Here is a 16,660-nt window from a genome sequence, read left to right as displayed (position 1 = left end):
AATAAAACTTGTTTTCTTTAAAGAAGAAGTTGGTCTCAAGTTTTTCTCTCAATGGCCATGGTGGTCCTGTGTCCTGGGTTTCTGACAGCTGGCCATCAAACCCTCACTCTGCTTCAGCCTCTGCTGGTCACACGCTTCAGTGACAAGCAGGGCCTGCCCCAGTACGACCCAGAGGGCTCCAGCCACCACAAGGTAGGTATCTGCAGCTGTAGGACTGGGCAGGGTCTACTGTTGACTTGATGCTCGGGCCTTTAGAAGTGGACCTGGGACTGCTTTCTTGCACAGTCCCTTGGGTCCTTCGGAGACTTGTTCTGTTTTCCACTTGATTTGAGATGTGTCTTCCCACTTCTGTGGCTCAAGCTCTGCCGAACTGTCAGTACTGGGTTTGCTTTCATCCTGGACCTCTACCTCCAAGTGTCAGTTTGCAAACACTGAAGAGTTAGGAGGTCAGTGTGGGGCTCTCAACCCACAGCTGACATTTGCTGCTGCTGATAAAAGTGTGGGGCCAGAGAGGGGTGGCAGGCACTGCCAGGGTTATCAGGAAGGCCACTTAAAGCCAGTATATTTCCTGTCTCTATCAGCTGGTGGCAGCCACAAACACAGGACCTCAGGAAGGCCTCTTGGTCTGGAAAAAATGCCCTTCTAGGTTCTACAATTGAGGGCTCTAGACAGGGCAGACCCGGGAGAATTGAGAGGCACCGTTTTGAGCAGCAGGCTGAGTGCTGGTGGCACAGTCACACACAGTCATATCAGTAAGGGCCATGATGCCTGCTGTTACAGCATAGTCGCTGTGGATTGTCCCCAGATAGGGATGGAGGCTGCAGAGTCTTCCTTGTCTCTGTGCAGCATGGTGGAAGGTCTGCTGTAGGAGAAGCCACACTCCCAGGACAGGGGTTTTCCCTGCTTCACCTCCCAAGAACAGGATTTCTGTTGTCAGTGTTCCCAGCTGCCAGCACAGACCTGGTGCCCAGTGTGACCCAGAAGACGCACAGGTTCCATCCAGCCCTGGGGCCAGGCACACCTCGGTGCAAGCAATGCTTACAGACTACACACAAATTAGTGTGCTCGCCCTGCAGGTAACACGTTCAGATGGACGCTTGCATTTGCGTCCTTCCTGTGGACGTTCATACAGGGAAGGATACGAACAAAAACTCCACACACGGGTGTGTGGATACACTTTCATAATCACGAATCTGACTCAGCTCCAATGCATACTTACACAGGTACCATCTGCGAGGTGGCACACATGCATGTGTGTGCCGGCATGCCGCAAACCCAGGCATACTGGATAACATAAGCAGGGCTCATATGTGTCCTCTGTGCCCTGTGGTAGGTAAGGACCTCGGCCTGGGGCAGGGGTACAGCTCCAGTTTTTTTGGGGGGGGCAGGTCTAGAGAGCTGGAGGAGGGGAGGATCCTGTGCCCTGGACTGGACCTTCTCTGTGCAGGGGCAGTCAGGTGCCACTCCCTGCTGGAGCTTTTTCTTGTAGCTATGTGCAGGCGGGAAGCAGAGCAGAGTCGGACCGAGCCCCACTGCCATCCTACAGGAAAACTTTGGCCGAGTGTCATTCCCAGTGCTTGCCCAGAGCCCACAGCTTAACTAAGGTCCAGTTGCCACACTTGCGGCTGAAGTCTCCATCTCTCCCCTTCCCTGGGGGCCTGGCCCTACTCAATGGAATTCCTGTCCCTGAGTGCCCACCACTGTGAGACTTTCAGGCCTGGGTGGCTGGCAGATGCCGTTTGCTCTGTTCAGCCTTCAAGCCTCTCGATATGGCCAAGGCGTCCGTGCACTGGACTGCCTCTGGCCCGTATCTCAAGCTCAGAGGATTCACAGGAGTGGCCTCCCGTGGCTGAAGGCTGTCTAGGGCGGGGACATGCAGGCTGGGAGGGTCCTGAGAGTTGATTTGGAGCCTATGGCCCTAGGTGTTTTGCTCACAGTTTCCTTCTTGGTGTCCTGCACTCCAGTGCCGTCAAGGGCCCTGAGGAAGGGAGCCATACAGTGGTGATGAAATGACTTCCTACTCTGGCCCCTGTGCCCTGGGCTGTACATGTTCCTAGCTCCTTTCAGGGCCTCAGTTTTCTCTCTACACAGGCTATGCTGATCCTGCACCCCTTAGCAGCAGCTTCAGCCTTTTTGGGTCCAGTGATTGGGTTGGGTCAAGAGGGCCCTCTCCTGCCACCCAGTGTCCTACCCCAGCGATTGGCTCAGTGGGCCTTCTGGAACTCCTGGAGGAAGGGGGCTTCTCTGGAGGAAGCAGGCTGGGAACAGATAACCCTCAGTTTCTGTGGGGGAAGGAGTGTGCTGACGGACAGGCAGGGAAAGCTGGGAGCCAAACAGGATCTTGGTAATCTCTGGAAGGCTTTTTGGCCCAGCTGAGGTCCTGAAGTTGGACCTCAGATGTTTGTTTGTGTTAAACAAGAGCCAACTGCTTCCCCCTTTCGCTAGAGAATGTTTCTCAAGGATAGCTCTCCCTTGTCTCTCCGGGCAGGTTGGGACAGTAGCTGCCTTGATTCTGCTCCCAGCTGCCTTAGTTCCTCCTTGAGACCTGGCCCAGGCAGTGTGCTAGACAGCCCTCTGTTGAGGGGAACTGGGTTGAGGGCAGAGGGAATAAATTGATCCAGGCTTCAGCTCCTACCTGCCTGTCTGTTGTGGCCCACTGGCCAGCTGGCGCCCATGAGTGCAAGGTGGACTGCTTTGACCAGTCCTCCCTCATGTCAACATTTCTCAGATCTACAGGCCTACCCTCAAGGACTTCCTGCAGTTGGTATGCAGTGGGAGAGGCTGCTGTTCATGGTATCTCTGGCTCTCCACTCTAGAACATGGATGTGATGACCAGAGCTTCAGCAGCCATCCTGGTCCTTGGATGATTGATCCAGCCATAGTTATACCTCCTATAAACTGGCTAATTACCAAGACCCCCCCCCCCCCCCCCCCGCTCCTTGGATCATCACTGGAATGAAAGGGGCTGGATAACGTAACTTGCCAAGTCTGGTGTGAGGTAGGTGATGTGAGCTCTCAGAGCCCCAGGAAAGACTAAGCAATGGGCAGATGTGAGAATTACACCCAATTCCTGCGAACCCCTTTGAGCTCAGGCCTCCGCTCCCCAGAGAAAGGATCCACATTTCCAGCCACCCACAGCCACATTACTAGCTTCAGCCTCATGTCTCCAGAATTCAGGCTGTCCTTGGAGTCTGAGAATTTATGGGCTCCCTATCTGACATCTCCCTGAGACCCTGACACCCCATGGGAGGTGCCAGAGAGGCAGCCAAGGCAGAGAATATCCAGTTATGTCCAGATGCTGCCAGAGTGCTGGAGAGTGGCTGGACCCGATTTAACCCAAGCACCTTAAATCTAGCCGTGTAAGACCTCAGGACCAGGTTCAGGCCTCCGCCCCATCTTCCCCACCTCACCCCACACAGCCAGCTGGGTGTTGTCCCCACTCTTGCCCCTCTCTGCCTGCTGAGTCACACTGGTGTTTTTCCTCAGACATGTAAACATTGAGCCAGGACCCCAGGCAACAGGTTGGGGTGTCTAGATACAGCTGCCCAGAGCTCCCTGAACTGGGTGTCACCACAGGCAGTGGGGGAAGGGTAGCACTTGCCTTCCCAGTACCTCCTGGGGCTGCTGATAAGAGCCAGGCTTTGCTTATCAGCCTGTTATTCTATCCCTGGGTGCTCACAGGGACTGAGAGCAGTGATGGGGAACCCCTACCACTCCACTCCCTAGCTCCTGCATGACGCAAGGCTCAGAAAAGCCCTGGGTGCCACCTGCTGGCCCCTACCTGGCCATGGGGGAATTTTTAGAGGAGTTTTAAGAATAGAGATACATTCTTCTAAATTATAGTTCTAAACAGTGCTGGAAAAAATCTGGCTATTGTGTCTTAAGCCTGTAATCTCCGTACTCAGGAGACTGAGGCAGGAGAGGCCAGTGTGGTCTACAAAGGGAGTCCAGGACAGCCAGAGCTACACAGAGAAACCCTGTCCTGAAAAACCAAAGAGAAAAAAGAGCCAGGATGAGACCCTGTCAAGGAAATGTAAGTAAGTAAGTGAATGCATGTCAGTTGCAATGCAGATAAAATACTCTGATAGAGGAGTAATGGCGTGATATTGTGCACACATGTGTGGGTGTGCACAGAGGGAAGGCGTTGGCTGTTTTCTTCCTTGGGCTTTTGAGACAGGGCTTCACTTTATACCCCAGGTTACGGCCTGGAACTTGGTATCATCCTGCCTCAGCTGCCCACCACACAGGATGCAGGATTTGCACTTGGGGCCAGGCCCTATGCTGAGTCAAAGGAGAGTGCAACGCTAAGCCATAAAGTTTGGGAGAGTTCCTTATATAGCAACTGAAATATAACTGAGGGGCAGAAAAGAGCCTTCTAGAATGAAGTCATAAAGTATCTTAGAGCCCCAGCTTGGAGGGCTAGGGCTACACCTCAGGATTAGAGTCCGAATGGGCAAAAGCCCTGGATTCTGTCCACAGCATTGCACACACGTGCACACGGACCCGGCTTGGTGCCGCCCAAAGGGGTCACCTCTAGACAGTGATTTTCTGTTTAGTTAGTTCTTTCCTCCCTTGAGCTTTTAGCATGATCCTCAGGACTCTGCCTCCCTAGCAGAATTTACAAAAACACCCCCTGCGGCCCCCTTCCCAGCTTGGCTGATCCCCTCCTGCAGTTGAGTTCTCATAGCTGTTCAGAGAAGGCTGTCTTACCCTGTCTCTTACCTCCGAGCTGACCTCATCAATGTAAGGCCAGAGGCCGGCTCGGTGCATCAGTGGGCACTCTTAACCATTGACCCCAGAACACCCCGGGGACAGCTTCAGGTCCTTCGGTGGGGCCTTCACATTAGCCCTCGGAAGCGAAGCGCAGAGGACATCACCTCTGAGAAAGCACTGTGCCAGTGTGCTCCAGGTCCCTAGCAGACAGGCCATTTCCACCCGGAAGAGCACTGTGCTCTCCTGAGCAGAGAAGGTGAGCACCAGGAAGGATGGAGAGAGTGGCCTGATGGTGAGCTTGCTGCTCACCACTGGATCTTAGCCAGGGAGGCCTCCATGAAGAAGAGCTGCGGAGAAGTACAGTTGAAGATCGTATGGCAGAAGGAGCCAGACACTGCACAGGCAAAGGTTCTGGGATGGAGGTGGGGTTGACATTGAAGGAACAGGCATTTGTCTGCTGTGGTGGATGGGGAGGACAACTGGAAGTGAACAGGTCATCTTTGGGCTTATTTTAAGGGGGAACTGGAGCCGGAGAGATGACAGCAGTAAGAGCACTGGCTGCTCTTCCGGAGGACCCAGGTTCAATTCCTAGTACCTACATGGGAACTGATAACTGTTTGTGACTCCAGTGGCAAAAGATCTGACATCCTTACAGAGACGCACATACAGGCAAAACACCAGTACACTCAACATAAGAATAAAAGAGAAAAACCATTTATGAAGGGGGAACTGATAAGCCGATGGGTTAGTTGAGGCCCGGGAACAACAAAAACGATAGGGTGGTACTTTCCAGCCCTGAGCTGCAGAAATCCGGGGTGGGGACTTAGGGCCTGGACACCGCAGGCAGGTAGCATGTCACACCCACAGCCAGCTTTGTCTGGGAAGCAGGCACAGCCTACTAGGTGCCTGGGAGCACTGTGCTGGGGACAGGAGCACCTCAGCATCTCCAATGCACAAGTATCATTAGCTGAGGCCACCACGGAGATTACCTGCAGAGGGACCCTGGCTCAGGTTGGCCACTGGGAAGGGCCTCAGCCAGCACTTCTTCACTGGGAGTCCTAGGAGTCTGAGGAAGCCAATTCAGTTGGACTCTGACCCCAATACAGAGGAACAGGGTTTTGTCATTCCAGTACCTAGTGCCATGTCTGGAACACACTTGGTTCTCACTAATGTCTGTGGGGAGAGGAGTCGGGAGCGATGTGCACCCTGCCAGAGCCTTTCAACTACAGGGCCTTTGCAAGCACACTTTGCTCTGCCCTCAGTGCCCTTCCCCAGTGGTTTCTGCCACCTCTTCCAACCTGTGCCACCTCTCCTCTGCTGAGCAAGCTTCTGGGTCTGAGCCCTGGGTTTGGTCCCATTAGTTGTTCTCTCTACTCATCCTGAACCTTGAGCCCAGAGGAGGTAGGGTGTTTTCGGCCCTCTAAGGCAAGCCAGCCTCCAGTGCTAGCTTCACTTCCTCCGTGGTGTATGAGTCCTAAAGAACTTAATTAACAGGCTTGGGGTGCAGCTCAGTGAATACAGCACTGGCATAGACTGCAAAGCTGGGTTCAACTCCTAGCCCTGTACAAACCAGGCACAGTGGTATACTTCTGCAGTCCCAGCACCCAGGAGGCAGGAGCATCAGAAACTCAAGATCATCCTTGGCTACATTTTGAGTTCAGGGATAGCCTGGACTAAGAAAGAACTGTCACAAACAAACAGAATTTAACTCAAACAATTCTACAGCCATGGAAGTCCCCTGAAGCAGCAGCATCTGCTCCCTAATTCGCCCCTGAAGGTTGATACTTTTTAGAAGATCTGCCTTTGGGTTCAGCCTGGGGACGGGTGGAGCAGCTCGGCTGTGTCCCACAGAGCTAGGGTGCAAGTCTGCTCTGGGAGTGTCCTGAGAGAGGTCAGGGGTGGCCCCTGGGAGGTGGAGTGGGCCCCCTGTGGGACAGCCTGGCTGTCTGGGGACTTGAGTTTTGACCATATATGCCCAGTGCCATGTGGCTGCCCCAGGCTGTGGCATAAATACCAGTTTATCAGGTTTATTTACTTTGTCCCCACAAAGCACAGAGGGAGCCAGCAGCCTCCCTGGGTGGTGTCGTCCACTCAGAACGCAGCTCTGGACGGGAGGCTGGACCATGGTTGGCACATACGGAGCTTCTAAGCCATCCTTTGGGGTTCTGGGACATAGACCAGGCTCAGCTTGCTGAATGCTCTGTCAGTCTCTAGAGACAAAATGAGGCATTTTTTCCCATCAGAATCTTTTAGGGGTGTTTTGTTTTGTTTTGTTTTGTTTGTGTTTTGTTTTTTGAGACAGGGTTTCTCTTCATAGTCCTGGCTGTGCTGGAACTCACAGAGATCTGCCGGCCTCTGCCTCCCAAGTGCTGGGATTAAGGGCGTGCACCAGCACTGCTTTCCCAGGGACAGCTTAGCCCACCTCCATCACCAGCAGGTCTCCCTGTCACTGTGTGTGACCGAGGCCAGGCTCAGAACACCAGAGGCCAGCAGCCTCAAGGATGGGCTTGTACACAGACTCCTAGCCCAGAAGGGCCCTGGGGACACAGCTTGGGAGTGGTAAGGGGGCCTGCTGCTCTTTCCACAGACTCTCCTGGAAGCTTACTGCCTGAAGCACCATGACCACAGGGAGACTGAGCCAGAAAGCCAGCTCTGGAGGAGGCCATGGGGGAAGTAGAGAAAAACTGAAATGGCTGGATCTAGCCATTTCTGTGGCTGAAGCTGTGAAGGCCATTGGCTTTTCCCACTAAACTCTGCCAGCCTGCCTGCCTGCTTCCCTCCCTCCTTTTTTTTTTTGTTGTTGGTTCTTCTTCCTCTTCCTTTTCTTCCTCCTCCTCTTTTTCCTCTCTCTCTCTCTCTCTCTCTCTCTCTCTCTGCCTCTCTGTGTCTCTCTTTCTCTCTTTCTTTCTTTGAGGCAAGGGCTCACTTTGTAGCCCAGGCTATCCTGGAACTCACTATGTAACCCAGGCTGGCCTCTAGTGATTTTCCTGCCTCACTTTAGGCACTAGGGTTCCTTCCAGGTGTGAACCAGCATGTCTAGTTCTCCCCCCCTCCCCTTTTCTCTTGTTCTTTGTCTTCCTTTTTTAGTATTTTTGTTATTGGTTATAGATAGAGTAAACCAGGCTGGCCTCAGACTGTAGCAGAGAATGACCAGTGACTATGAACTTCTGCTCTTCCTGTCTCTACCTCCCTAGGGATTGGATTATAGGTGTAGGGCACTGTGCTGGGTTTGTGTGATGCTGAGGAATCTAAACCAGGGCTTTGAGCCAGCTAGATAAGTACTTGGCCAACTGATCCTCACCCTCAGCTTCCTTTCCTTTTTCAGCACTGTAGATGGTACCCAGGGCCTCTTCTGCCTGATAAACAAGTGCTCTGCTATAGGTCTGTGGAGCAAATTTTTCTTTTTGACACAAGGTTTTGCTATCTAGTCCAAGGTAGTGTTTTGTTTGTTTGGTTGGTTGGTTTTGGTTTTGGTTTGTGTTTTGAGACAGGGTTTCTTCATGCAACAGAGCCCTGGCTGTCCTGCTCTGTAGACCAGGCATCCACCTGCCTCTGCCTCCCTACTGCTGGGATTAAAGGTGTAAACCACTGATCCAGCAATCCTCCTGCCTCCCAGACAGCTGGGCTTACAGGCCTAAACCACCACGCCTAACCAGTTGTTGACTTCCTTTCTTATTTAAAGTTTTACTTTTATTATTTGTGTGTGCGTGCAGGTGTCCACAGTGACCAGAAGAAGGCATCAGATCCTCTGGAGCTGGAGTTTTAGGTAGTTGTGAGCCCCACCACATGGGTGCTGGGATCTGAACTCCTGTCCTCAGCATAGAGCACAGATCGTAATCTCTGAGCTCTCTCTCCATGCCTTGCATTGGCCTTCTATTGCAAATCACCAACTTGGCTTAAAGCAACTCTGACCTGTTGTCACAGTTCAGTTAGGAAAAGCTCCAATACAGTGGGACCCTACTTGAGCCATAGCCTGGGGTCCCACAAGGACAAATCAGTGAGGCTATGTCCGTTCCAGAAGGCTCCAGGCTGGATCCCATCCTCTATCTTGAGGACAAGGGTCCAGGCCTGGTCAGCTGTGGGTGCAGCGTGCGTCTGTCCCAAGGTAGCCACCCTCCCCCTGGTTTTCTAGGTAACCCTTCCAGAAAAAGTAACCTGAGACCCACAAGTCTCCAACCATCAGCTGCCCTCTCTGCTTAGGCTGGAGAATGTTCCTTGCTGCCATATGCTAGAACAGGCAGGGACACCTGGGAAGGGCAGAACAGATCCTTATCTTAATGTACATAATCAAAATCTCTTTTGCAACTCTTTTGCAAGTCTGATGGCTGAAAGGAGGGCACACATATCTCTTCATTTTTATTTTTTTCAGATTTATTATATTTTATGTACTTGTTTTAAAGTGTATGTGTATCGTATGAGTGTAATGCCTGCAGAGGCCAGAAGAGGGCATCAGATCCCCTGGACCTGGTTTTACAGATGGTTTTGAGCCACCATGTGGGTGGTGGGAACTGAACCTGTATCCTCTGCAAGAACAGCAAGTGCTTTTAACCACTGAGCACACTCTCTAGGCCAGAATATTTTAATTCTTCTCCAAGCCTTTAAACTCAGCACTGGGCAGGCACAGGCAGGTGGATCTCTGAGTTCAGAGCAAGCCTGGTCTACAAAGTGAGTTCAAGGATAGCTGGGGGTTACACAGAGAAATCCTGTATCAAAAGACAAAAACAACAATAATAAATACATAAATAAATAGACCCTATTCTTCCCAAGTTGCTTTTGGTTGGTGTTTTATCACAGCCACAGAGATCAAGCTAGAGCACAGAGCATTTTCTCTGTGTCAACTGGTTTCTGGGAGAGGCGTCTGCCCCTGATCCTCTGAGGCCTCTTGACCCCACTTGCTCAGTACAGACCACAACAGCTCCTCCTTCACAGTCAGCTGCTCCTGACCCTCTCATACCCACCTCACTGCTCCCTCCACGGAGCTGCTTGCCCATACCCTGAAGGCACCCAGGCTGTACCCACTGGGTGGAAGAATGCGTCCAGGTCTCAGGCTGCTGACAGACAGGTGTCGTCAGCTCCAGACTGCTATGCATCGATGATCCAATACATCAAATTTTGCCTGCAACTTGGTGAACAATGCATGGTCCTAGTGCGGAGACAGTGTGTCATTCCTGGAACCATGATTTAATTTTAGCCCCATAGATGTCGTGGTGGGGTGCTGAGTCCTCCCACACCAGCAGCCTTGCCTCTGCCTCAGGACTTTTTGCTCTCATCTCTGACATGCTCTTCCCTGCCTCCTGCCTTCTGTTGACCAGAATCTCCCTTTTTACTTCCTCCTTGGCTCCGGCCACACCCACACTTCCACCACCCTTACCCTACTAACTAGCTAACTGCTCAGCAGGTGCCCCCTGAGGAGGATGGATCACCACGGGTGTCAGGATGTGTTTCCTGCACAGTTCTACTGAGCCTGGCCTTTAGACATTTTTGGCCAAAAGAACACTGAGTCACATATACAAACCCCGGGGCCAGGGTTTGCCCAAAGCAGCTTCAAGCATGCTGTGGTGGTGGTAAGCACAGTCTTCCAAAGGGAACAGCATTCCAGACCAGGGCTCAGCAATGAGGAAGTCCTGGGGTGCAGAGGCAGTGAGAGGAAGATCAGGAGGGAAATCCTCTGTGGTTAAAACTTGGCAAGGGGAGCCAGGAAGACTGGAGACTCAGTGGGGCCCAGGCAGAAATGACAGTGTAACACAAGGTAGCTCTGGTTTCCCAGAGACCCAGGGAGAAAGCCCAGAGAGATGACAGTTCTCAAAGGACTCTGCCCCTGACAGCCAGAGCTTCCTACTTGTTCATGGTCTCCTTGCTAAACCTAGGGTCCCTGCTCAACCCAGCTCTCTGAAAGCCCCTGAAAGCTGGTAGGGGAAGCCCCCTTCCTTCCCAAGATTTACTCAGATTGAAAACACCAAAGACCCGGCTGGGGACCTTCCCTTCCACAAGAGGCCACTGCCCACCATCGGCGTCACAGGCCAGACTGGGACAAGCTCTTGGGTATAGGCCAGCCTGCTTGGTACCGCCCCAGGTGACCTGAGGACACAGCCCAGGAACCAGCCACTGAACATGCCACTCCCCCAATCCCCACAAATCCCTCAGGAAGGACGCCTGGTCCCCAGCCTGCCTGGGATCCTCCTGACCCAGCGGCCCTTCTACCAGCTGGGGAGAGCACACTCCTTTCCAGGCAAATGAACTTGGTGCCTGCCCAGGAGCTCTGTGAAGCTGGGCTGGACTTCACATCCTTTCTTAGGCTCGCAGGGCAGCCTTTTTCTGCTTGGAGAAGAGGATCAAGAATCAGAGAGGTGACACCAGCAAGGTCACTCAGTGGACAGGATTCATGATTTTCTGTTGCAGACAGTCTTCTCAAGGCTATTGCATTGGCTGGCTCTGCAGGACACAGCTGCATGCTCCATGGACATGTGACTTTGTGTGACTGTCCACATGTCCTGGACCATGAGGAATAGAGGGTGCAACCTTGTCCAGTGTGGTGGTGATTCTGGCATGCACCGTTCATGCATTCAGGGCTCATTGTTTCTGCCATAAACAGCTGAATAAATAAACGGCTGCATAGACTCTTTGGGGCTTCTTGCTCACCACTAGTGAGTTCCAGGACAGTGAGGGCTACACAGAGAAACCCTGTGTAGAATTAAATAAATAAATAAATAAATAAATAAATAAATAAATAAATAAATAAAATGAGAGGAAAAAAGCTTATTAAGAGATTTTAATTTAGATATCCACATGGGGATAAGAAGAGAGCCAAGGTGTACTTAGGAAAAGCAGCACACTTCCCCAAAGCTTGGGTGTATACATCTCAAGAGACAGATGCAATGAAGTGTATTTAATTTTTTTAGGTGTGTGTGTGTGAGAGAGAGAGAGCCTGAGTGAGTATATGTGCACCATGTGTGTAGAGGGGCCATCAGGGGCAGAAAAGGTATTGAATTCCTGGAACTGAAGTTAAGGATAGTGTGAGCCACCATTTGGGTCCTGGGAATAGAACCCAGGCCCCCTGGAAGAGCAGCCAGTTGCTACTAACCACTGAGCTATCTCCTCAGCTCTTTGATGAAGTGTCTTTACAGTAGCCATGTATAGTATTTGGAGGCTTTTGAAGCTCCCTCTCAAAGAGTGTTTGAGTGGCATAAGTGAGATCAAGGTAGGGTCTGAGCATCGGTTCACGGGATTGCCACTGCTGAGGTGAAATCCTGGTCACAGGGACTGCTGGGAAAGGGAGGATGTGTGTATTGTAAACATTTTAGATCTCCAGCATGTTCTAAGATTACTCCTCATAAAGGAGTTGGCTATACTCAACCCAAGTCCAGTTCCTAGGACTCACATTGGGCAGCTCCCGACCAACTACCTGTAACTCTAGCTCTAGGGGATCTGACGCCCTCTTCTGGACTCCAAGGGCACCTGCACACTCATGCACATATACACCCACACATAGACACACTCATCTACACACAATGGAAAAAGAAAAGGTCAGATGTAGTGGCACACATCTTTAATCCCCATGCTTGAGAATCAGAGGCAGACAAAAATCTGTTTATTTGAGGCTAGCCTGGTCTACAGAGAGAGTTCCAGCTTAGCCTGCACTGCTTGTCTCAACAATAAACCATCACAAATAAATAAATATAAAAGAGATCTGCCTCGTTAAGCAGGGGCAAACCACTGAACTGGACCCTTCAATGGTATACAAGAAGGTTTATTGGGTATCAGATTTCCAAGGCTATCTCTGGGTACAGAGCAAAATGATGAAGCAAAAGCAAAAACAAGAAGATTTTAAATGATAGTCAGCAGGGTGGGAGTCTTCAAGATCCTACAGGCTGTTCTGATTGACCTGGAACTAGATGCCCGTTGCCCAAGGTAGTTGACCATTGGGGAGGATTAAGGGAGGTTCCTGGTAAATGGAAACCCATCTTTAGGCCTCTGTTTATACAATAATAATCCTGACATTGTCCCCAGCACTACTGGGTCACTTGTTTGTTTGTTTGTTTTTTGTTTGGGGGAGGCCACTTTGGACACAAAAGCCTCAATGCTGGCAACCTCCTTCACAGTCAATAATGTTGACTGCTGAAATTCTTTTTGTTGTTGTTTGTTTTTTTCAAGACAGGGTTTTCTCTGTGTAGCCCTGGCTGTTCTGGAGCTCACTCTAGTAGACCAGGCTGGCCTCGAACTCAGATATCCACTGCTTCTGCCTCCTGAGTGCTGGGATTAAGCTGGATTAAGTCGCCCACCATGACCAAGTGACTGCTGGAATTCAGGACTCTTGTCCTCAAGAGGATACACTCTGAGCCGGGTGTGACGGCACACTCCTGTAATCCCAGCACTCTGGGAAGTAGAGGTAGGAGGTAGAGGTGGCCTCTGTGAATTCGAGGCCAGCCTATCTACAAAGTGAATCCAGGACAGCCAAGGCTACTTGGAGAAACCCTGTCTCAAAAAAGAGGATTCAACCTGACTTCAGAGTGAGAGGTTCCTGTCCTTTCTTACACCCCAATGTCTATCCTGTCTCAGAGACCAAGCACCCCAGCAGACAGCACCTGATTTGACACTCCAAGCTGGTCCAGAGCAGAGGGGCTAGGGCTCACTCAGTGAACCCTGCCTTTAGTTGCGGAACATGGTGCCAGCTGTCCCCAGGCAGCACCCAGAGACCCCTGCCTTGCGGTGAGCCTCCTCTTTACAAGAAGGCCCCAACTGGAGGAATTCATTTCCCCATTTTCTTTTCTGGGGCTGAGAGTGCTCTGTGAGAGCTGAACCGCCCTGGGGTAATCAAAGCCACCGCTTCCTTGCACAACCTGTGGCTATATTTAGAGCTACAGCCTCCCAGGCTCAGAGTCCGGGTGTGGCCCGGCCTGCGGCTGCTTCCTGAGCTGAAGGAAGTTTCCACCTGCTTCCTCTCATGCCTAGGCCAGGGAGGGGCACCTGCAAGCTGTGCCACAGGCTGCACCAGGCACCAAAGCAGGCGCTTCTCCATCCCCACAGCCACATGAAGGGTCGTGCCCTTGCCTAAAGGAGGGAGTGCTCCAGGGACCATGCTTCCTGACAGTCTTCTAGCCCCACGTCATGGTAGACCCAGGGTAGAAGAGTAAGGGAGACAGAGATCCTGTCCTTGTGAGGCCTGAGCACTGTTGTGGGGGAAGTGCAAATTAAAACCACAAATGGTAATTTCAGAAAAAGCCTGGGGCTGGGATGTGGCTCAGTTGTCGAATGCTTGTCTAGCATGCATGAGGCCCTGGGTTCTGGTTCGATTCCCTGTGATGCATCATCAGCCAGGCATAGTGCGGTGCATTGCACAGGACTGGGGAGGTGGGGGTAGGAGGAGCAGAAGCTCAAAGTTCATGTTTGGTAACAGAAAGTTTGAGGCCAGACTGGCCTGCCCTATAGGAAAGCTTGGATTTTTTGATAGATATATGTACATCAATATATATCAATATGTGTATATATATATACATACATTTATTTATTTTTTTCTTCAGATGGCTCTGCTGGTAAAGGAACTTGCCATCAAGCTTGAAGTCATGGGTTTGATCCCAGGACCCACATGGTCAAAGGAGAGAACTGATTCCCATGAATTGTCCTCTGACCCCCACGCTCACACCATGGCTTGACCTACCTAATAAGTAAATAAATAATCGTTTAATAGAAATGGGCTGAGGTTGGGGGAGGGGGCAGAGACTTCGGGTCATAGTGCCTCAGGGACCCATGAGTATGTGGGAGGAGCATGAGGCAGAGGGGAGACAGGTGTGTGTGGGGGCATCTGCCTGGTAATTGGTCCACAAGCTGGAGACAGGTGGGTTCAGCCTGGTTTAGAAACCTCTATGGCTCACTCGGATGGGAGTGGCTCCAAATACAGAGAAAGAGCCACTTTGCCGCTCAGAGAGGCACCAGCCGTGCCTCGGTCACTGTGCAGGGTCAGGTGAGGGTCACTGTGGGAGGGAGGAGCACAGACTGGAGGGGCTTGCCCAGAGCTGCTCCCAAGGGGTCAGTCCCTGATGCCAGTGAAGTTGAGACAGTTGCTGTCACAGGCACCGGCCTTCAGCTGCTGGAGGCCAGGGACACAAACACTTGGGGAGGGGGGGTGCAGCACAGTCCCAGCACTGGGAAAGCTGGGGAGGAGAAGGCTGGTTTGGGGAGATGGGGGGGAGGAGCGTGCATGGTGCGAGGGACCCAAGGCACACAGGATGGATGTAAATGGCGCTCACCCACCTAAGTGGTGAGCTTCACACCCGAGTAGGATGGCTTCCAAGACCAAGACAGTGATTGCACCAGCACAGCCCCCATTCCCACAGGGCACATGTGTGCCTACAGAACCTTGATCCGTCTTTAATGTATGCCCCTGAGGTCCAGGAAGCCAAGGCCAAGGTAGGGTTTGGCTATGGCATGAGATAGACCTCAGGGTTGGCGTGGCATGCGTGCTGAGAAAGGACCTCCTGCTTCCGAAGTTTCTGGCGCGTGACTGTGGAAGAAAGGGGTTGTTGTGACGGGAATAAGCTGGTGGAGTGGGTCACTCTGATCTCTGGCCTGGAGACTTCCAGGAGAAGGGTGGGGGTGGCAGTCCCTGGACTCAGCACCTGGCACTCTTGTGCCTCAGGATCTGCCGATCCAATGGCAGGAGACAACTTCTCTGTCTCAGCCTTGGTGGCTTCGGTGTGTCACAATGAGTGCCCAGGAAGAACTCATTCCGTCACAGGGCAGCCTGGACGGTGTGGCCTTCCCATAGGTTCAGAGGGCACTGGCCACCAAATGACCAAGTGGAAGCTGTCCTCTGACCACCGATGCACACAGTGAGTGGGGTGTGTATGCCTTCCTCATAGAAATGAGTGAATGAATGCGTAAATAAACAGGTGTAATAAAAGTTTAGAGTTTTGGATACTGTGTCTGTAATAAATAAATAAATAAATATTTTAAAAAAGGGGAGGTGTGGAGTGATGGCTCAGAGGTTAAGAGCACTAGCTGCTCTTCCAAAGGTCTTGAGTTCAGTTTCCAGCAACCACATGGTGGTTCACAACCGTCTATAATGAGATCTGGTGCCCGCTTCTGGCATGTGCAGAACACTGTATACATAATAAATACATCTTTAAAAAAAATTAAAGATTTTTTTCCCCAGGGGGCCTGCTCTGTGACATTGAGAGATATGACCCCAGAGGTCACATGTGAAACAGTGGAGGCCAACAAGGAATTCTGTTATTCTGTCACTCCGAAGAGGCCTGTAGCTGGAAAGAATGCAGACAAAGCCCCTCCCTTACTTTTCATATCAGAAGTGAAAATGATGAGGCCAGAGATTTTGCCAAAATGAGTCAGATTTTGAGTCTCCACCTGTGGGAGTCAGACATGAGCCATGAAGCTTTCCAGCTTCTGCCTGGTCCACCCCCACCACCTTATGGCAAGTGTCCCAGCCACGGAGACAACTCAGGATCAACAGTGCTCTCAGTGCTATTGTATAAAAACAGGATGGGCAGGGGTGAGAAGACAGCTCAGTACTTGCTGCCCAAGCTTGAGGACCTGAGTTCAAATCCCCAGATCCCATGTGAAAAGCCAGGTGTGATATCTCATGGATCCGTGAGGCTCAGTGGCCAGACAGTCTAGCTCCAGGTTCAAAGAGACCTTGTCTGAGAAAAGGTGGAGAATAATAGAGGAAAGTGCCGAACAGCAGCCTTTGTGTCATTCATATGTGTACCCACACCCACACAGGCATGCCTGCAAACACGTGTGCACATACACAGGACAAGACAAGCAAAGCAGGAGGAGGAGGAGGAGGAGGAGGAGGAGGAGGAGAAGAAGAAGAAGAAGAAGAAACTCAGAGCCCTCATAAATGTCTCCGTGGCACTCATACTGTTTAAAGATTGATTAATAATGGTCCATAGTTATGTACTTATTATCTTCTTTTTAGTGTGCCCCCCCCCCC

At 51.5% G+C, this 16,660-nt stretch overlaps 1 protein-coding gene across 1 annotated transcript in view; it reads right to left on the bottom strand.

Moving 5' to 3' along the window:
• Positions 1-15,128: 15,128 nt before the first annotated feature.
• Ctcfl (CCCTC-binding factor like) overlaps positions 15,129-16,660 on the bottom strand; it is a 12,740-nt gene continuing 11,208 nt past the window's right edge. The window contains exon 7 of the mRNA XM_055595921.1: positions 15,129-15,211. Within this exon, the coding sequence (XP_055451896.1) occupies positions 15,129-15,211 (83 nt within the window). The remainder of the gene's footprint in view (positions 15,212-16,660) is intronic.

This window comes from Psammomys obesus, unplaced genomic scaffold, assembly GCF_907164565.1.
Source record: "Psammomys obesus unplaced genomic scaffold, mPsaObe1.curated_primary_1811, whole genome shotgun sequence".
Lineage (NCBI taxonomy): Eukaryota > Metazoa > Chordata > Mammalia > Rodentia > Muridae > Psammomys > Psammomys obesus.
Note: the sequence above shows the minus strand (reverse complement) of the source record. Positions and strands in the feature narration are given on the sequence as shown.